At 34.2% G+C, this 22,531-nt stretch overlaps 1 protein-coding gene across 1 annotated transcript in view; it reads left to right on the forward strand.

Annotated features, from left to right (window-relative positions):
* Positions 1 to 494: 494 nt before the first annotated feature.
* Sbf (SET domain binding factor) overlaps positions 495 to 22,531 on the forward strand; it is a 181,566-nt gene continuing 159,529 nt past the window's right edge. The window contains exon 1 of the mRNA XM_089644755.1: positions 495 to 1,017. Coding sequence (XP_089500881.1) covers positions 927 to 1,017 — 91 coding nt within the window. The 5' untranslated portion in view covers positions 495 to 926. The remainder of the gene's footprint in view (positions 1,018 to 22,531) is intronic.

Raw genomic sequence — 22,531 nt, forward strand, 5'->3', positions numbered from 1 at the left:
GCCATATCGAGTATAATAGGTAGAACTACAAAATAATAAGGCTCAAATTAAAAATACCAACAATCTATCGTGATCATTGATATCAATCAGCGAAATAATTGTGTATCATCTCATGTGATCCACATCAATTTATTTTAATGATGAACGATCAGATTCTTGAATATTTGTCGACTCTCAGTTTAAGTATCAAAATTCTACAATATTATTTGTATAATTCCTACACAAGTAATTTAATCTGATGATGGACACTGGAAGGCTGTCTGAAACGTTGACTAAAGGAGGAATAAGTGCAACACAGCTAATATCCCAAATATAAATCACGACATGTTTGAACATGTTACCCACCCCCGCGCAGAGTGATTATTGCATTCCTACTAAAAAAAAATGACATCAGTATTATCAGTACCTACTTGACATTGTTGGTTGACGAGCAGCGGCACCTGTATTTATCGCCGCAAAGAGAGTCGGTTTCGGACAAGTGAATTCGAGTGAATTGCTGTCAGGGTGTCAAACACTAGTGTAAAATGGCGAGTTGATAATATCTAGACGACGTTCGTATTTATTAGATTAATAATGGGTGTGGCTAGCATTTCAAATTGTTTTTAACCAAATCTGGCAGTAGTTCAATGTGCATTTAACATTTCGATAAGTTATTACAGTGAAGTTTCTTTTCAATAAAACGATCCTAACCTCTCGCGAAGGTATTCGATTTGTGTCTGTCAGATTGTGTTTTGAAATCTTTGAATAGTTTCCCGGGCGCTGTTTTTGATTTAATTTAGCCAGTGATTGCACAAATTAACGTGTGTTAAAGTGAATTGTGTTGTGTTTCGTGTTAAGATGGTGATGAGGATGCAGTGATGTGTTCGAATGTTGTATGATGTTGTTTGCGGTGTTCGTGATAGAACTGTCAATTTGTATGGGATTAAATGAAGGGACCAACAGCCTCCGGACATAAATTTGAAATGTCCAGATTAGCAGATTACTTCGTCATTGTGGGATATGACCGCGAGAAAGAAAGTAAGTAATTATATTTCGTAATTTTTCTTTTATTCTAAAGGTGCCCTCAATGTTTTTCAGTTAACTCAAATTTACGATTTTCGCAGCTAAACTCGAAAGCTGTTTGCATATTGTTAAGAGGTTTAGAGACAAGTAACCAAATAATATTCATAATACAAACCTGAAGTATTGTTAGTGTCTATTTAGTACTATATTTACATAATATTCATATATAAATCTTGAAAATAAATTTAAATAATTGTGCAAATTTTTATTAAATAAAGATCAAAATCAGAAACTTGTAATTTGGATTCTTGTTGGAAGGCATTCTAATATTAATTATGCTTACCTTAATCATAAAGTTTTTTAACTTATTTTCTTATAAGACATTTTAATATATTGCTAACAAGTTTTATTTGGGCTTATTGAAAATTATGCACACATTTTTTTGTTAACTTAGTCATAGATAGCAATAAAAAGAAGATCTATTAACTTTCTTCCTTATGTTATCACACGAATCAATCGGATAACTAGGCACTATGTTGATAAAAATAATTTTATGGTTACTCACCGACTTTTTTTAAATACATATTATTTTTATCAAATCCCCATACAAAATAAAATGATTCATTTTGGAAATTTAAAACTTTAACTACAACAATATATGCTGGAACACTTTTTTGAGTTTGTCTGATGAATAGCTTTTCATGCATCTCTATAAATATAACAAATAAGTGCTTTGTCCCATTTCTTCCAGGATTTGACACACTTTTAAATGTTACCTTAAAATTGAATTCCAGTCATTTTTTTTACATTAACTCCACGCAGGAGACCCTGAGAAAAATAATTTCCCTCGGGGCCTGTCATTTCTGGGGATGCTGTGTGGAAGGTCTTTTTAATGAGAGGAAGGAGAGAACATGGGTCTTCAAGGAATAGGAGGAAGGAAAAACAGATGCCGAGCATTTGACCTCAAGAATAAGTCGTAGTAGCGACCCGTTCTCATCTGACGAATGTCAACTGTGTACATATATTGGGCGTGTTTCCCGACTATGCACCGATGCTGGGATTAATGACGCTAGTTCCTCAGCTGGGATGTCCACCCATTCCTCGCTTGCCCATCTGCTTGCTCGTTAATATTGTTCTTTGTGTGTATTTCACCAACTCTGAGTAAATTGTTAATTATTTGCACTGCTCACGATTATTTATGTTGTAGCTGATTTTTTGTATGAAATTTTTCAGTTTGCCAAATTAAAAAAAAAAAATCATACAAAAAAAATTTAAACAAGAAATCATTACAACAACATCAATAATGTCGTATTTTTTCATATTTGCACTCTAGCTCACTGAGAAGTCACCGACCGCCCCTGGTTCAAACTAATTTGCACTCAATTTTAGGATTAACTAATAGAGCAGGTACTTGACTGGTGAAATGGTCGCCAAGGTAATCGGATGACTCAACACAATCACAAATCAACACATTTTTAAAAAGTGATACAAGTCATGAAAAGTGAAACAAAAACTACATTAAATAGGTCACGTAGGTTAGTTTGTTTCATTGTTTTTAATGAGTTTATATCACTTCTTAAAGGGGTGTTGAATTGTCACTGTGTTGAGTTTACACGGAACCTATTTTATATCACTTCTTGAAGGTGTGTTGAATCGTGACAGTGTTGAGTTTACGCGGAACCGATTTTATATCGCTTCTTAAAGGTGTGTTGAATCGTCACTGTGTTGAGTTTACACCGAACCGATTTTATATCACTTCTTGTGTATTGAATCGTGACTGTGTTGAGTTTACATCGAACCGATTTTATATCACTACTTAAATGTGTGTTGAATCGTCACTGTGTTGAGTTTACACCGAACCGATTTTATATCACTTCTTAAAAGTGTATTGAATCGTGACTGTGTTGAGTTTACACCGAACCGACTTTATATCACTTCTTAAAAGTGTATTGAATCGTCACTGTGTTGAGTTTACACCGAACCGATTTTATATCACTTCTTAAAGGTGTATTGAATCGTGACTGTTGAGTTTACACCGAACCGACTTTATATCACTTCTTAAAAGTGTATTGAATCGTCACTGTGTTGAGTTTACACCGAACCGATTTTATATAACTTCTTAAAGGTGTATTGAATCGTGACTGTGTTGAGTTTACATCGAACCGATTTTATATCACTACTTAAATGTGTGTTGAATCGTCACTGTGTTGAGTTTACACCGAACCGATTTTATATCACTTCTTGTGTATTGAATCGTCACTGTGTTGAGTTTACACCGAACCGATTTTATATAACTTCTTAAAGGTGTGTTGAATTGTCATTGTGTTAAGTTATCCGGTTACCTTACTGATAATAAATACAAATATGACTTTCCATAATCGCCTTATTGAATGAAGCCATGAAAATACAATAGTGGCACAAAGACAACTTTACCTGGGTTTATAGTTTATTCTAATGTATTATTATAATTGACCTATAAACCCATAATCTATATTATTTGTCACGAACAAGCATGAATACATAATATTTGTTTAGTTTTGGCTTATTGATCAAAGTCCTTTGTTCAAATTTTGATAGCTTCTGTAATATCAGAATGGTAGATACTCTCAGTATCGCACTGGTGATAGACCACCATTCGGAATAAAATACTACTCAAATGTTGCTTGAAATAGCTTTAGCCGTGTCTAATGATCAGATCTGCCTACATCCTACAATCTATCCCGTCTCATTCTATTCCTTACGATTCATCCTTACAAGATACTCCAATTGAGGATGCATCAGTTCCACTGGCTCCGGCTATTTGAAACTCTTGTGCAGTATTCACGCAAAAAAGTAAATAACAAAGTTATTTATTTATTTATTCATTTTCGGGAAATCGACAGTTTACATTTAATCAGTTTGTACATAAGTAGGTATTATACAGTAAAATAAAACCAATTATGGATTTCCTCTTTACTGACTTTACCTCTACTGAGACAGCATAATATGGAATAAGTTATTTAAATTTGTGAGAAAGGAATATGAATAAAAAAATTTATACAAAACAAAAGATTATATAAAACGAAAAATTTACAAAACAATACATCTATAGCCATGCAGAGAGGTTGTAGATATAATAGAGATATAAACAATAGAGACATAAACAATAGAGACATAAACAATAGAGACATAAACATTATTCACAAACCATCAGAGAAATATTCTTATGGACCTCTTGTATTTGGTAAGTTCGCAACTGAAAATATCAACCTTGGATAATACGCTATTGTATGTATTATAGCAGTATTTGTATTATTGGCTGATGAGGAACATGCGAAAATATTATTTATACACTTCAAATAGTTCCATGATGGATAATTAAGGTAATTTTGAAAAAACCATCTACATTTTCTACCGAAATTCTCTCTTCAATATTCAACGTACCTACGATGGACAAAATGTTAAAAAAAAAATCAGTACAACAATTTTTTGAGGAAAAGCAGTAATAACTTACAAGATCTAGGCAGGACTGATTCCGAAATATTACTAAAAAATGTAATCTGATAATTATTTATCTCGAACGCCTAGTTGTATCTTCGCTTTTACATACTTATTTTCTCTCAAATTTTAAATTTTACCCAATTTTTATTTTTCTTATATTCGCAATTATTGTATTACCTACTCAATTTGCTCGTCATATTATTCAACAAGATACCATTATGTAATTGTGTTACTATCAGAGATGTGCAAAATGGGTACCCAAAACCATTTGAAATGCAAAATGGAAATGGGTCAAAACTTTTCCATTTGAAAATGCAAAATGCAAAATGGTTTTTAGAAAAGCATTTCAAATGCAAAATGCAAAATACCTATTTTCAAAATGCATTGAAAATGCAAAATGGTTTCTCATGTCAAACAATCAAAATAATTATAGAATTTTTAAACAATTTTTTCATTTAATAATGGACATCAATGTAGAACAAACATATTATTACATGATGGTAAATCCAAAAACTTTACGACTACAGATTATGAAACCACAAAAAATTTGCGGGGGGACTAATGTTGCCAACGTAAAAACATAGAAACTGCTATCTAACATTTAATATTACAGCGTCATGGCCCCATGTTCAGTATTTGAATCAGTAATTTTTTGTAATGGTATCACTCAATTGCCAGGGCTCCTACCAGGGAGCAACTTGACAAATGTAAAATCTCTCAGCGAGGTTGAGGACCGACTGATATTTGGGGCTTATGAAAAAAAGATGAGTGGAGATAGTAGGAAGAATGTTGCAAAAAAGCATTTAAAATGGAAAATGCATTGAGAAAAGCATTTAAAATGCAAAATGGTTTTTAGAAAAGCATTTAAAATGCAAAATGGAAAATACCCATTTTGCATTTTGCATTTCCATTTGAAATGGATTTATTTGAAATAAAGCACATCTCTGGACTTACTATTATGTATTTTGTAATGTTACTGCTATTTAATTGTAATTGTGTACATGTATGACAATTTGAAACCTGTTAATTTGACTGTCCTAAAACGGGAAACATTCCTAGATGGACAGTAAAAAGCTTCATTCCATATAATGTAATGTAATGTATCTTTTCAAAATAAATTCAATACATCACCAAAAACACTAAAATCGCCCTTGAGGCGATTTTTCACAAAATCGGCGCCATATAAATCATCCAAATATTATTATTAGCAAGATATCAGAATAATATTAAAATCACAAAATTTAATACCAGACACATTCAAAATACCCATATCTATCTAGGTATAACTTACTTTAACAACCTTCCTTTAATTTTAAAACTTATGGAAAACTAGCTGTACCCCGCCACGCATTGCCGTGGCTCAGTCTGTCTGTGCAGATAGACGAATAACTCGTTTTGCTTTCACGTCCAATAGATGGATCTGTTTTTAAAAATTCATTTTTGTCCAACAGATTGTGCAGTTTTCAAGAAAGCATGTTTTTACCTGTCACAGGTGACATCTTTATAATACAGGTATAATAAAGACAAGCGTATTCGAATGCAAAGTTGTGTCAACATTTCAAAGCAATCGATGAAGAACTTTCTGAGATTTATGATTTTGAAAAACGAACATTTACATTTTTATTTATATAGAAGATATATAATCATGAATTGCAGCTAAAATTGAAATATTATCTTAGACTAGTAAGAGTCCATATATCAGTTATTATTTTTTTTAAATCTTTAAATGTATATTATTGATAAATCCTGCGTTTTTCTTACATTTATATTTGTTATTATTGACAATATTTTATTAATTACTTCAATGATTTTGTATTGGTGATGAAAGGCTATTTTACAATACTGTATAAAAATACAAATATTCAAAATATTGTATTATTTCCCAACTTATTCATTTAAAATAATGTATAGTAAGATACTGTCAGTATCGCCCTGGTGTATGACCACAATTCAGAGTTGGAAAGTTGCTTGAAATGGCTTTAGACGTGTTTTTTGGCCGGATCTGAATAGTCAGATACTTCCCCACCTTCCTCGCCCCATCTCCTTCCCTTCACCAGTACCTTCAGCCTTGCAACATACCCCAATTGGGGATGCAATAGTCTCACTGGCTCCATATGATTTTCGAGCAGTTGGGAATATTGTGCGGTAGTCATATAAAAAAAAAAGTTTTTTTTTCCTTTTCCTCCTTTCATCGTTCATTCGCTTTACACGCCCAAACTGTCTAATCGTCCCTTTCTTATCCGTACTCATTACGCTTACATCAGCCTTGCACGCTGAGAAATCGATTTTTTCCCTATAAATTAACAAGCCTTTTATAAAAATCAAAATAATAATATTTTATAGATTTGCCTTGATATCATGACTATATTATAAAGAATTTTCGATGTAATGCAAAAATATTCCTAATTAACTAAAAGTTTATCACGGAACTTGTTAATTAATTCGTAAAGCCTGACGATCCTGTTTTTAACGGGAATTATCGTTTATTTAAAAAGATTAAGTAATAATAATAATATTTTATTATTATTTAATTATAATTCATTGGTTAAATTATTAGCTGAAAAAACCTTATACAAAGAAAGGCATAATATTCCATACTTCTATCAGTCTCAAAATTCTTTCAGTGAGAGCAATTCTGTGGTACAAAATTATATTTCAGCACATAAATAAACCCTTATATGTAAACAGGCTAGAACACAATCATAATACTCGTTTTAACTTTAATTAAGGACTTATTGTACCTAAGCATACAAATAAATATGGACAAAGAACGTTAAACTATATGATTCCCAGTTGTTTTGATATGTTAATATTTTTTTTTAATTTAATTTGAATTTAATTTTTTAAAAGAAAGACAAACATTCCCGGCTTACGAATAACCTGACAATATTTGAAAATCTCCTACTACCACCACAGTAAGCTGAAAATGTTGCTTATGTTGTGATGGAGGAGTTAGCCAGCCGAGGAATTGAACACACTACGCCTGGGTGGGACCCAAACGCGATGTCAACTCGGCCACCGACCGGTCGATGTTACCTGCTGAAATTAAAAACTGTGCCCAAAACAAACAATTGGTGAACTTACTGAAGACTTGGCTTACTTATAATTGTAAAAATGTAACTGTAAACTCACTATAATAAGATTTATAATGTAAAGAACCCGACAAACTGCTAACAAGCAGTTTATCGGGACTTTTTTGCCTTAGCTTTTTTTTTTGCAATAGCTTTGATATATTGTGAGCGTGGCAATCCACCGAGTAAATGAATTTTTTGTTTTAAAAATATATATCTAGTACCTACTTGTAAGTGTGTTGCCTCTTCAAATAAGTCATTGATCTCTTTTAAGAATGTTGAGATATTGTTATCTGTTATTTTTTAAAGACCCCTCTCCGGATTGTTAGGAATCCATCTGCCTCTCGATATAGAAGTGGTGACCTCTGACCCAATTGATTTAATTCAGATGGGACATGGGACACCCACATTCTGCTGCCAGAATACCACTGGTGATTGAATAAGATGCAGAATGGGACACTTGAAGTGTTAAATGATGCAGTGTAATGATGAAACATTACTTGATTTTATTTATTTAATCCTACAGAATACATCCATTGGTATCTATAATAATAAACAATTTTGTATAAAAAATACATGGATTAATAACCTACATATTAACAATAAAGAAAAAACTCTTACTTAGAAACTAATTTTTAATTCATTGCATGAATCAACCAGCACATCTGCCATAGGTCACCCCAAGTGGTTCGTTACGTTTAGTGAGTTAGCAGGGGTGTCCGGGTTCACGGGGTGATGATTGTCTGGGTCTTGGCGGCGGATTCTTCTGCCCAGTAAGTGTGGCAGGCCGGATTTGGAGAGGCTGGTTGAGGGAGATCTTTTTACCTCTCCAACAGGACTCTCTCGACCCATCGCCTAGCACCGCAGTCGTAGGGAAGAATTCATACTCCTGGACGCACTAACCCCCAGATTACTACCCACCCCTCACACGCTTTTCTTCTCAGATCTTCCTTTCCTTAAAAAAACCCTCCACACAGCATCCCCAAAGATGAAATAGGCCCTGAGAGAATTTATTATCCTCAGGGCCTCCTGTTTGGATCTAATGTAAAAAAAACTGTTAAAGGTATACTAAATCTGCTCTTTTGCAGGTGCTAATTTAATTATTTTAGGAAAAAACAATTTTTGCAAGTTATGATTTAAAATATTAAGATGAATTATTTGTTTGCGCCCGTACATGCGCAATATGAATATGAATCAATAGTTTAGTCCGTATAGAGATTCAATTCTTTCAAAAACGGCACAAAATCACGAAATCTGACTTTACTTGTCAAGAAACACCAAGAAATTTAAACAAAAGAAATACGCATTGTAATTATAGATTAAAAATAATTTTCTGGTAAAAAAGAATTATAGTTAGGCACTTCATCGCTTGTCTGAAATCTTCACACAATCAGTTCTAATTTTAAAAGTGACACATAATTCAAAATAAATCTGAGTTCATTGAACCAATTAATACACAGACTAAGGACGGGTTGTTTCGGAGAATTTGAACAATTCATCAAATTTAAACGTTCATTTCCGGGTTCTGTGAAAGTCCTATTCAAGTTCTGTTATTATATCATTATAGGCTAGTTGCTTGACAAAACTTAAATTAAAACAGAACTTGAAAAAATCTTTCACAGAACTGGAAAATGAACGTTGAAATTTGATGAATTGTTCAAATTCTCCGAAACAACCCGTCCCAACAATCGAAATTAGTATTTTTGAAGATTTTATTATTTTGTATAACTGCTTTAACGTCATCTGATTTCAAAGAAATGCGTACAGTCCGCCACCAATTGATAGAATGCATCGTCATTGACAACGAGCCTATCTGCCGAGTTTCAGCTCGATCAGATGTCGGCAAGTGTGTTAATTTCAGCTTACAAGATTGGCATTCATTAATTACCGAAAACGAAAATGAAATTCAAGTACAGGGTTTTCCAATAAGAGGTGTTATTTTGAATAGCCCGCTATTTCGAATTAGATGTTACTTTTGAAGCTGTCATTTTTTGACATTTGACAAGTAGAAACTACGCCATTAATAAAAATGGAACGATACACGCTTCAACAACGCATTGAAATTATTAAAATTCACTTGAGTGAATCAAATGCAAATCATCTTGAGTGATGAGGCCCATTTTCACCTCGGTGGCTTCGTCAACAAGCAAAATTGTCGCATCTGGGGCTCGTAAAACCCAAGAGTTATTGTTGAAAAGCCTCTCTATCCTCAACGTGTGACTGTTTGGTGCGGCTTATGGTCCGGCGGAGTCATTGGACCTTACTTTTTCGAAAATGAGGCTGGAGCAACAGTTACGGTGAATGGATTGCGGTATCGAGAGATGATTAATGATTTTTTATTATGTATTGATCTGGACAACGTTTACTTTTAACAAGACGGCGCTACGCGCCACACAAGCGACGAAACCATTGGTCTTTTACGATTGAATATCAAAATAACACCTCTTATTGGAAAACCCTGTAGATGTATTTAAAAACCTTGATAACTTGTTTATACTACATCAGAATAGCCAGATTCCATCGTAACTATTTATATTCATCCTGTTACATTAATATTTGAGAGTTTCAATTGCCTGAAGTCGATGGAGTTTAATCACCCTGTAAATAATAATTATTTATTTGGTAATGTTGTGCTGAAGAACTCCGTGGATCGATTAGTTTGTCGAGCGTTCAAAAGTATCATATCGTAGCTGGTTCAATCCTTTGCTAGCTAAATCCTCCATAATAACACGAGAAAAAAAACCGCTTTTTTATATCAACCCTACACGGGATGCTGTTTGGAGGGTCGTTTTTAAGGTTAAAGGTATGAGGGTTGGATAGGAATTTAGGGATCAGTTTGTCCAGGAGTCACGGACATATGAATATATCCCTCCCACTGCGGTGCAAGGCGATGGGTCGAGATATCAGATGGAGAGGTCGAGAGGTCTCCCCAAAGCAGCCTCTCCCGATCTGGCACGCCACGCAACTGTTGGGCAGACGCATCCTGAACACAACTCACCCGATGAACCCGGGAACCCCTGCTCAATCTCCAAAAGCAGCAAACCTAAAAGAAAATAACCTAAAATATAAAGCACCGCTTATAATAATTGCAGTAAGAAGTATTCAAATTAATATTGTCAGGTTATTCGACACCAATGTTTGTCTCTATTTAAAAGAAATCTAATTCATATGTCTAATGTAACCTATCCTTTTTTGTTAATACTTCGCCGTTGAAAGTAGAGTGATATTATTTTATGTGTACGTTTTTCATTGATTGCGTTATGAATGTTATGATGTTTGACAATGAATTCTATTACGTATTTGGATTGTGCAATGTTCAACGTTGGGTCGCCGGACAGATTTTTATTTGAGACCAGCGAAAAACGTCATTACTCATACATAAAGGAACTACAGTAGCGAGCACAGAAAGATGTTCGCCCAGTAGAAAGGGATTAGTAATGGGAAGAGGGTAAACACAAACATAACATCTCCTATTTTATAGAATTACAATTTTTTATTTTTTTATTTAATATAGATATAAGTGGGTACAGTGCTGTTATATAAATTACATGTCGGTACAAAATATATTTATAATCGCAATCTCACCAAAGAAGAACCGGTTCTTGTGCTTGGTGAGCGAGTTACACTAATTATAAGAAAAATAGAATAATATTATGCAATAGGTAATTGTGAATAATTATTTTAGTGTTAGGGAGTGTTTTGAGTTTATGAATTGAGAAATGTATGAAGTTTGTTTTGTTAGTGTTCAATGAGAGAAGATTTGTATGAAACCATTGTTTTAAGGTGTTCATGCTATTATTTGCTTTTTTTTATATTTTTTTTATAGTGAATACCTCACAAGAGTCCCAACTGCTCCCGTCTGGAGCCAGTGAGACTATGGCATCCCCAATTGGGGGATGTTGTGAGGCTGAAGGTAAGTGGGGAAGGGAACGTGGAAGGTGGGGAAGTACCTGGCTATTCAGATCTAGTCACTAAACACGGCTAAAGCCATTTGGAGCAACGTTTCAATTCTGAATGGTGGTCTTACACCAGGGCGATACTGGGAGTATCTTCCACTCTGGAACGTGCCGCAAATATACTATATATTATTTTAATTAATTAATTGTGAAATAACACAAATTAATCAAATAAAATTTATTTGCGCACGCCGGGTTCGAACCCGCGACCTTGCTTGTTCGTTTACTACATTCCAGTCGATCCCATTTACTATGATAGCTGTGTCGTCGGAATATTATATTATGTTTGCGTTAAGTGGTAGTTTGAAAATATCGTTGACATAAATTATAAATAGTAGGGGGCCCAAGACTGTGCCTTGCGGAATCCAGAAATTACTTGTTAGTGGTAGACTAAGTGAGTCGTTTATCTTGACTATTTGGTATCGTTCAAATAAATAACTTTTTATTCATTTTAGAGCTTTATCGTTTATCCCAACACATATTTTTTAATAAGTTTACCATGAGAAATACTATCGAAAGCTTTTTTAGGGCCTATGAAGATTCCGAGTCATTTCAAAGATTTGTCTAATGTGTCCTGCATTATGTTCATATAAAGCTTACAAAATGCATCGACCGAAATGGCGATTATGTATAAAAAACAGATAAATTTCCAAGCTTTAAAGGTGTAAAAATTACTAAAAAATAATTGTTTCTTTTTATTTCTAAAATATGGGAGACTTTGCTTTTGATATTACCCTCGTATAAATTATTTCATGATCGGTTTATTGTTTTTTGTTTGTCACTGTTCATTATCGAAATATTTCTATAATTGCTGTCCCATTAGATCAGTCATACTCAACCTGCGGCCCGCGGGCCGCATGCGGCCCGCCGAGCTATTTTGTGCGGCCCTCCATACATTTAATATCAGGAACATGATTTACAAAATCTGGCATTCTATATCACGTTAATTTGAGATTAATTGCGACTTTGACGTACAGACGTTGAAACTCGAAGAGGATAGTATAAGTATAATATACTATCTATATAATATAATATTCTATAAGAGTGTTGCTACTGCACACCATAACTGCACACGCTAGATCTATCTCTAAAAAACAAAAATTTGACAGACAAATATGCGCGCAAATAATTTTGCCCGTGGCAACACATAAATTTTTGACAGTTCTAAAGTTAAATGGTTACCAGTGTTACTACCAACGAAGGCTATAATATAATATGATATAATATTTTTCGCGGCCGGAAATTTTCGAAAATGGAATTCCGTAGCTACCCCCCCCCCATGGATTTCGAAAAATTGTTGTTGGGAATTACATATGATGTTTTTGGCTGTGCGGAATTTTTTTTCAGCGAAGTTCTGTAACAACCCCCCCCCATGGATTTCAAACATTTTGTGGGGAGCACTCATTTTGAATTTTTGTGTGGGGAATTATTATGTTTTACAGAAATTCTCTAACAACCCCCCCCCTCCATGGATTTCGAATAATAAAAGGGGGAATCAAGCTCACACCGTTGGCAACACTGACCAGTATAGTGTTGCGGCCCGCGTAGCTTTACAAACATATGAATTTGGCCCGCAGAAGAAAAAGGTTGAGTATCACTGCATTAGATCATTGACGTCTTGTTTCTTAAATCTTTTAAAAAAAATTAATCACTGCATTAGATTTTATTGCAGATGAGTATTATATTATGGAGATAAGAAACTTAAAATTAGACCAAATTCCAAAGGCAGCTGTGCTTGGCTTCCTAAGATAATATTACGGAGTTATTTGTACACATACGCTTTGTTCTCTAGGGTTCGGATGGTAAATTTTAAACAACTATTTCTGCTGCGCATTCTATGGTTTGTAAACACAACTGAGAAATTAATGTTTGTATAATAGGGAGGGCTGAGAGCTAAAGTGATCCAACTACAAAAATATGCTTTTTTAATGTATTAGTGAAAGCTAGGATCAGACCTCTAAAACTTTTTTTTTTTACTTTCCGGAGTGGAAGATACTCTCAGTTTCGTGAATGACCACCATGCGGAATTGAAACCTTTCCTGAAATATAGTATGTTTTATGTGAATACCGCACAAAAGTCCCAACTGTTCGCAACCGTCTGAAGCCAGTGAGATTATGGCGTACCCAATTGGGGTATGTTGTGAGGTTGAAGGTAGTGGAGAAAGGAATGAGGTGGGGTTTCAGAATTAAGAAAGATTTTCACCATTTTAGCATATATATTATCTACATACAGTCAGTATGTAGGCGAGTAAGCGTATCTTGCCATCTCAATCACACCCGTGATGTAGAATATAGTAGGTATTTGCCGCAACTTTTAAGTGCGTAAACGCTGCCTGGTCCTATAATAGTCTTTGTCATACATGACAAAAGTTTTACTTATGAATTTACTGCAAACATAACCGTCTAATTAGATTCCTACACGCCCGTTCAACGTTGGTGTGGTAAAGCCGGCCTTGAGCCTGGTTTAAGACCGTTTTAACCAAACAAAAGCCATGATAATAAGTCAAGTTTTTCACTGTTGACCTTATAAGGCTAACTGAGTTTTTGTTCCTTGTCAAATTTTGGATTAATTTTGTGAGACCGTAACGTGTATTGTAATGTCACTGTCTATTTGCATCTAAATGGTATTAGTGTTACCGTGCTCTATCTGAGTATCTCATATCTTTGTGAAAAGAAAAATCTTTAGACCTTTTTATCTCAAAATCAACTTTGATGGAGTTGGTCCATTTTAAAACTGTGCCCCCAGATGTCGGTATGTAATGCTACGTTTACATACGCGAGCCGAACTGCCGAACTGAACCTCAACTTATTGGAAAGAAACCATAGACATATGAATATTAGTAGACCTGCCCTAAGTGATTAAAAGCGTATTATTCCCCACTCCCCATACCGGTTCCATTGGAGCCGGCTGGGCTCGCGTATGGCTTCCCGTGAATCTTGAGAATGTGACGTCATCATTCTTGTTCGAACTAGCGTCGAGCTATGGTCGAGGCATTTTATGAAATAACACGGCAAAATAGTGGCTTGTGATATGAAAACTTGTAAAAATAGATGTGAAAAAGAGAATAAACCCAATTGTCGTATTACATTCCATATGTAAGCATCATTTTAAGCTTATTCACGTCGTATAATATGAATCAGTTGTAGAAACATATACTATCACATCGAGCCAACATTGGTCGAATGTAGCGATTCTCAAGTGTGCGCATCGTTGTTACTGGGAAGTAAATTATGAACACTTATAAAAGTGTCTTAACTAAATACGTAAACAAAATATTCGACTCTGAAAATAGAAGAATTTTTTTTTTGCCGAATTTGGACTTCGCAAATTTGTTCATAACGTGGCGAGTAATTTGCGCTCCCATGTAAAAATGTCTATTCATTCAAAAGCAGATTTTACTTTTAAGAACTAAATGGTGATATTATAATGCGACATGCCTATATACTGTCAGATTGATCTATTGACGAATCACAGTCAGCTTTACCCCCTTCGTTCTTCAACAGTTGATTTTACCCCTCACCTTTAATTTCTAGTCTATATATTCATATGTCTGTGAAAGAAACTAAGAAACCGCAAATGGCGCGAAACGCCACTTGCAGTTGCTTCGTTCCTTTCCCATAATTCGTGGCTCGGTTCGCGTTACGGTTCGCAAATGTATGCGCACCATAACACGGAGAATGTATCAGAGATCTTTAGGTTATCATTTAATTTATCCATAATATTATTGTCATTATTATTATGCACAGCTTTCTGCCTGCAGTTTCTAGTTTGACGCAACTACATATTTCCAGCTTTCGACTTCATGTCCGCCATGAGCTAGGAAATATCAATTTATTATTACCAATAAATAGAGATTATGCCTACACGGAGAAAAATAAGTACGGCTTAAATCAAAATACTGTTAAAAATGTGACTTCGTGACCATTTCCTAATAAAAATAATAGTCATTCAGAATATATAATTATTTATAAAATATAATTATTATTAAATTTATTATATTAATATATTATCCTTCACTACTATCAAAAAAATACTACAGCAAACATACATTTATGTACAATGAATTATTTTAAGTACTAACTAACAACAACATTTATGTACACTCCCCTTCCATACACAAGCAAATGCTTTCAATGGAAGAGTAGTAAAAAGACCCAAGATGTAAAATGAATTATGTACCATGTAAACATATTGTTAAAAATAAAAAATAATTACAAACAAATATATATATATATATATATATATATATATCTGAACACGTGATCACACAGGTGGCCTTGTCCGAATAATGGTCGAGATGCAAACATATTATAATTTTAAGAACACGTGTTCCGACTTGTTCATAACTTATTCGTGCTTTACTGATAGTTTTTTTTCAATGAAATTTGTCAATTTATTTGCTATATGCTTCCAGTCCCGATTTTAACAGGAAAACAAATGATTTGACCAGATTTTTAATAAATTGAAAATATTTCATATCAGCAGAGATGTGTTTTATTTCAAATAAATCCATTTCAAATGCAAAATGCAAAATGGGTATTTTCCATTTTGCATTTTAAATGCTTTTCTAAAAACCATTTTGCATTTTGCATTTTAAATGCTTTTCTCAATGCATTTTCCATTTTAAATGCTTTTTTGCAACATTCTTCCTACTATCTCCACTCATCTTATATTCATAAGCCCCAAATATCAGTCGGTCCTCAACCTCGCTATGAGAGATAATTTCCATTTGTCAAGTTGCTCCCTGGTAGGAGCCCTGGCAATTGAGTGATACTATTACAAAAAATACTGATTCAAGTACTGAACATGGGGCCATGACGCTGTAATATTAAATGTTAGATAGCAGTTTATATGTTTTTACGTTGGCAACATTAGTCCCGCGCAAATTTTTTGTGGTTTCATAATCTGTCGTGGTGTTTTTGGATTTACCATCATGTAATATGTTTGTTCTACATTGATGTCCATTATTAAATGACAAAATTGTTTAAAAATTCTATAATTATTTTAATTGTTTGACCCGTGAAACCATTTTGCATTTTCAATGCATTTTGAAAATAGGTATTTTGCATTTTGCATTTGAAATGCTTTTCTAAAAACCATTTTGCATTTTGCATTTTCAAATGGAAAAGTTTTGACCCATTTCCATTTTGCATTTCAAATGGTTTTGGGTACCCATTTTGCACATCTCTGCATATCAGTAAGTTTTCTACGTGTGTGATAAGAGATCAATTTGATAATATATAAAATATCAATTTGATAATCTATAAAATATCAATTTGATAATCTATAAAAGATCAATTTGAAATACTATCGAAGATATTTTGAATTTGAACAGATTTCTCTTACGTGACAAAAAATGTAAAATTATATTTTGTTTGTCATGTCTTTACATACGTGCCACGAATTTCTAAGAATTAATTTGAAAACTTTCATTTCAAATTTAAAATGGAACAGTTCGCCCATTTTTCTTACGTGACAAAAATTATTATTTTTCCCTGACGTGCAACTAATTTATCAACATCATAAAACATTAATTTATATACATACATATTTGAAGTAGTTAAATTTAAATTTCGAATTATATTTTTTGATTTTGAAGTTGCTTCGATTTATGACCCAGTAGACAGATTGGGTTGTTTCTAAATCTCATCACATTTGATGACCAATCAATGGAAGATCAACTCCGTTTTGAATTTTGGTAATTGGAACAGTCCGTTTCAGCTTTTGAACACATTGTGATCAACTGTCAAGCTGTATAAATCGTCCAAAATATTATTATTATTAATAATAGAGACTAGATATGATGGACTCGCCGAACGTCAAAGCGGTGCTGCCAAGGTCTGTTATCTATGTGAGGATATTATGTCAGCGCTTTATTAGCAGCAGCAGCAGCTGGACGGATGACGAACCTCGTGCTGGCACTGTTGGTGGACTCTCGCTGCAGCAGCTGGTCCAGTTTCTTCACCACCTAGGATTCTTGCTGCAGAGTCTCCATCTTCTATCTTCATGTCACCTGTTCCTATTATTCATTTTACTTAACTTAACTTCACTTATTTTTGTAATATTTATATTTTTTGTAATACCTGCATCAACTGTAAAGCGCCCCTGAGGTGATATCTCACAAAAGCGGCGCTATACAAATTGTCCAATATTATTATTACAGGAGAATTATGTCAGACCTGGTTGGGTTACACAGAGTTATTAACAACTTAATTGACAGTCCTGCCATCGTTGCCACTATTAAATTCCCTGTAAAAATACATACACAACCAACAATCAGACACAATGGGGTGCATGATCTGGGCAACAAGCATAGGGGTACTATTGATATATTTATTGACTCCATTTATAGAATTAAGCGTAATCTATACCAGAACTTAGAACCCTACAAATAGCGTAGCGTTGGTAATGTAGTTTTAGTGATTGTTCTAGTTTCTATAATATTTTATGTTACTGTTACATGTTTTACTAATATTATTTTATAATCATCAGCTTTAAACTTTTTTTTGTATAATTTTCGATAGGTTACTAGATATATTCTAATATTTTAATATTTGAAACTGTTATTTCGTGGTGGAATTCCATTATAAATATATATAAAGAACACAATTTTAAACTTTTTTCCACTTGTTTTTTATTTGACCGTGACCGGTTTCAGCCTGTTAGGGCCATCTTCAGACTGGGTCTGAAGATGGCCCTAACAGGCTGAAACCGGTCACGGTCAAATAAAAAACAAGTGGAAAAAAGTTTAAAATTGTGTTCTTTATATATATTAGATATATTCTGTTTTAAAATTCATGTAAAAGCCCGGCTGGGCGTAAAACCAAACAATAGAAAATAAAATTACAGTCATGTAGTATTTTTCATATTTTTGTAATGGAATATTTCCAATACGTTCTGAATTTTTGCTAGCTGAAAGCAGCAAGATTTTAAAAGCAACGAAGATAGAGCAATAAAGACGGGTGTTTGTTAGCAGGCGCTGACAAGTTGAGTGCTTCTCCCAGTATAGTGGTTAACATCATAAAAGCTATGTAGAGAATAGTGCTCTATATTAGATTGTCTAGGTCTGGTTTATTCGTGCTTAGTCTAAAGCACACTAAATACATATCTATTCAGTTTGGAAGGCGGTGTGCTTCATCTCTGCCGTAGATCAGCCCAAGTGGTTATTTTTGGTTATTTGTGCCCGGCTTCACGGGGTGAGGTTTGTCTAGGACTAGTGAACGCGTCTCCTTAACTTACTGACCTCCAGATTCCTTCCAGACCTCTCATACTTTTTTCCTTCCCAGAACATCCTTTCCTTCCTTTCCTTAAAAATGCCCTCCACAACATTGCCGAAGTTGACACGAGAGAAATTATTTTCCTCAGGGTCATGTGTGAAGTGTAAAAACCAAGAATTTTTTTTTTGTCTTTTGATCAACCTGTCAATTTATCGATATCATCAGCACAGTCGTCGTGAGAAATGCCCATCTCGTGCACGACCCCACTGACCCCAGCCTGGATTTTCACTGTCTCACCACCGAACACGTTGTCAAAGAATGCCCGCTGCATTCATTACCCGGCGGGATTGATGAGTGTCTACAGGGCTACGACTGAGGCTCTAGATTGGCGTACTGATCTAGATGTTCCCTTTGACCCTCACCATACGAAAGAAGAAGAAGAAGAATCAGAACGGCGCTACATCCCAGAGTATGAATTGGCCTCCTCCACAAATAATGCTCTCCACTGACTGCAGTCCCTCGATATTCTCCTCCAGTACTCAGTTCTTCCCGTTCTGCACCAGTCCTCCATACAATCTATTCAATATCCACGACTTCCTCGGTCTGCCTATGGGTCACTTTAATCGGAGCACCAGCTACTTGGTCACAATTTTTGGTTTATGTCATCTGGCATTCTTTCAAAATGTCCAGCATATCGCATTTTTTGAGACCAGTGGAATCTTAACAATAGTCGCTTGCTCCATTAGATTTTCAAGTTTATTCTCTGTATTATCCATAGACATCCAATTGATGATAGACTTGTCCTAACATGAAACACGGGTATAATGTCGAAAAACTGGAGGCAAACCACGTGACCATATTTTTGGCAACAGAACGGTTCGAGGATGCTATGAATAATCTACGACATCAATCGTTTGAAAGCCGAAGAGCGCACGTTGTAATAACTAGACCCTGCGCAGAAAAGTAAAGTTCGCTAAAGTAAGGCAATTGTTGGTTAGCAGCTCAGTCCATTGTGGGACTTCTGCGCAGGATCGGAATATTCGTAAAAACGGTTATAAAACGAACCGCCTTCAAATCGGGTTGCATAGCAAAGCTAAAAATGAGTGAGGTGGGTAAATTATTTATTTAAAACAGTTGTAAATAGTCTAACAAAATATTCAGATTTGGCAATTTGCGTGACACTATAAAAAGGACTAGTAAGCTGATTATATTTTCGCGGATTAAGAGGAAACTACAAGCCAAAAATGTGTATATTTTTGGTATACCTTATATCGTAGGTAGTAGGCAATAAAACCTCTTGACAAACGGAGTCTAGCAACGTTCGATTTCAAGCAAAAAACTGTTTTTTATTTATTTTGTGAATAATTTTATAAGAAAGTAAAAAAAGTTAATCAAGTGAAACTGTCACAGATAATCTTAGCTATAATATTGTATTTTTTAAAAGTTATTTCCTTTATGCGTTCATACATTTCTATTGAAAAAATATTTTTTGTAGTAGTTTGCATTTATATTTTTTTATTTGTGTTCTACTCAAGTGAAGCGATAGGTAAACCTTCAATTTATCTAAAGCATATTTTATGGTATTCATAATGTACACCAATTCGTTATAAAGATTAATCAAAATAGTGATTTGGCATTAAGCTTCGCCTTAAGCAACCGCATACCGATTTATAACAAGTTTCTCGTTATTAAATTCCAAAAAAAAAATTTTTTTTGAAGAAAATATCTACACATACAATATATTTGCTACGCCGAATCGTAAATTATATGAAATTCCCTCGATATAAAAAATCGCAAAGTAAGTAATTAAGTAAGCCCAGAAAATGATAAAAAACACATTTTTCTGTCATTTAATTTGTATACAGGCATGAAAAAATTCACAGTGTATCTTTAAATGCAACTAATTTTCAAACGAGTCGTGTTTAATTAAATATTTTCACCATTTTCGCTTAAATATTATCGTATTTTTAATATTAGCGCGCTCCCTCTAACATTCGTATATACATATCTCCATTTTAAACCATCTTTGAACGCTTACTACGGGGGCTTAAATTGTGATATCACAATGCGAGTTGCCTGTACACTAGCCGATTCATCTATTGACAAATTACAGAATTTCTCCCTCCGCGCTCTTCGCACCTGGACTTGTTTCCTTTTCCCTAGTGGTTTATTCTATCAACGTTGATGTATATGGTAATATCCATTTTCTAGCGTGTTCAGATTCAAAGATTGAATGGATTATTTATGATTCTACTGAATTATTTACAAAATTATATAAACTTGTAAGGAAAAACGCGCCCGCAGAAACAAAGTGCCACAATAGTAGATTTATAATCACCCCTGGTTCTGTGGTCCATACACCATGCTCCGCCACCAGTCGGATGTTTGGCCTTCGTCTCGTATCTTGAAAAAAAACATAAATATTTATTGAGATGCCAGCTCACTTATTTTAATTTCTGTCACGTATATATTATATTTTGAAGTAAAATATAAGTTCAAAGCGTTTTATATAACTCCATATTTCTCGCCATACAACCTAAAAAGATGATGTGTTATAAGTGTGGACGTGGCGACGATATGCGCTATGATCTGCAAGCCAGGCGATGTTTGAAAATTATGCGACCCCCTCTCCTACCTGTGGAAGGAGAGGGGGGTCAGAACAATTTACGGAGCGCCGTAATTACGCGGCTGTCATCTTTCAAAGTGACAGATCCCATACAAAGAAACGATATTCCGTGGCAGTCCCCCAACTGATCTGACCCCCTCTCCTGAGTAAGATTATAGCGTAGTGTGTCACCCCAACGTATATGCCACGCCCAAGTTATGCGCGCAAAATATAGCTTAATGTATCTAAGGCTTAATACATCTTGTACCTACAGATCATATCATATTACTTAGGTCCGGTATATTCGTTGATTTTAAGCCCGGCTTGTTTGTAATGTCGAGCTTAGCGCGGCTTCGAGCATAATCTGTATTTTTTAAATTTTATTAAAGAAATATGGTAATCACATTAGTACTTACAGTGCGTTGGTACATATTATTTGATTTTAATACTACTCTTCCATGGAAGCGTTAGCTCTTGGTTGGAAGAAATGTTAAGTACATTATTGTAGTTATTTATAAGTAATTAATAATATTGTAGGCACATCTATTTTGAGATGTGGTAAGTACATTTCAATGATAAAGTATAATAAATAATTGTATTACATGTTTGTAAAATGTGATATGAATGTAGTTAGCTAATGCGTATCTAAAATAATGTAATTTGCAATAAAGACATTCTATAATATTATTTATATAGGTATTTGGAGAAGAAATTGTCACCTTGGGAAATGAATCATATATCAGCCATATTACACGTATTGTGTATGATTTTAATAAAGGAATGTGTTTCTTTTTTCTTTGTAAAACCATATCTATGCTGTCTGTAGTCATGGCGAGATCGCGGAACTTTCAAAATATCAAATATGTTCTAGACACGTTTCATTTAAGATTTAATTAATTAATATGCTAGAATACTAATTTTGAATATTATTTTCACTATCCGTGAAATTATCGCGAACAAACAGTCCTGATGTTGAAAAATACCTCTTCTAATATCTTACCATTGTCTATTTAGATTGATTATCAAAAGGGTATTTTCACTGTTTTTTTTATTCTCGAAAATGAAGGAAAAAAATTATCACGAAACCTGTTAATTCATTCGTTAAAAGCCTGCAACCACATTTTTAACCGGATTACCTTTTATTTATAGTTTGAAGACATTCTTAATAAATTAGCAATACTCATTTATCTCCGTGTATG

This window comes from Hesperophylax consimilis, chromosome 21 (assembly GCF_061612785.1).
Source record: "Hesperophylax consimilis isolate HC1 chromosome 21, BYU_Hcon_1.0, whole genome shotgun sequence".
NCBI classification, from domain to species: domain Eukaryota; kingdom Metazoa; phylum Arthropoda; class Insecta; order Trichoptera; family Limnephilidae; genus Hesperophylax; species Hesperophylax consimilis.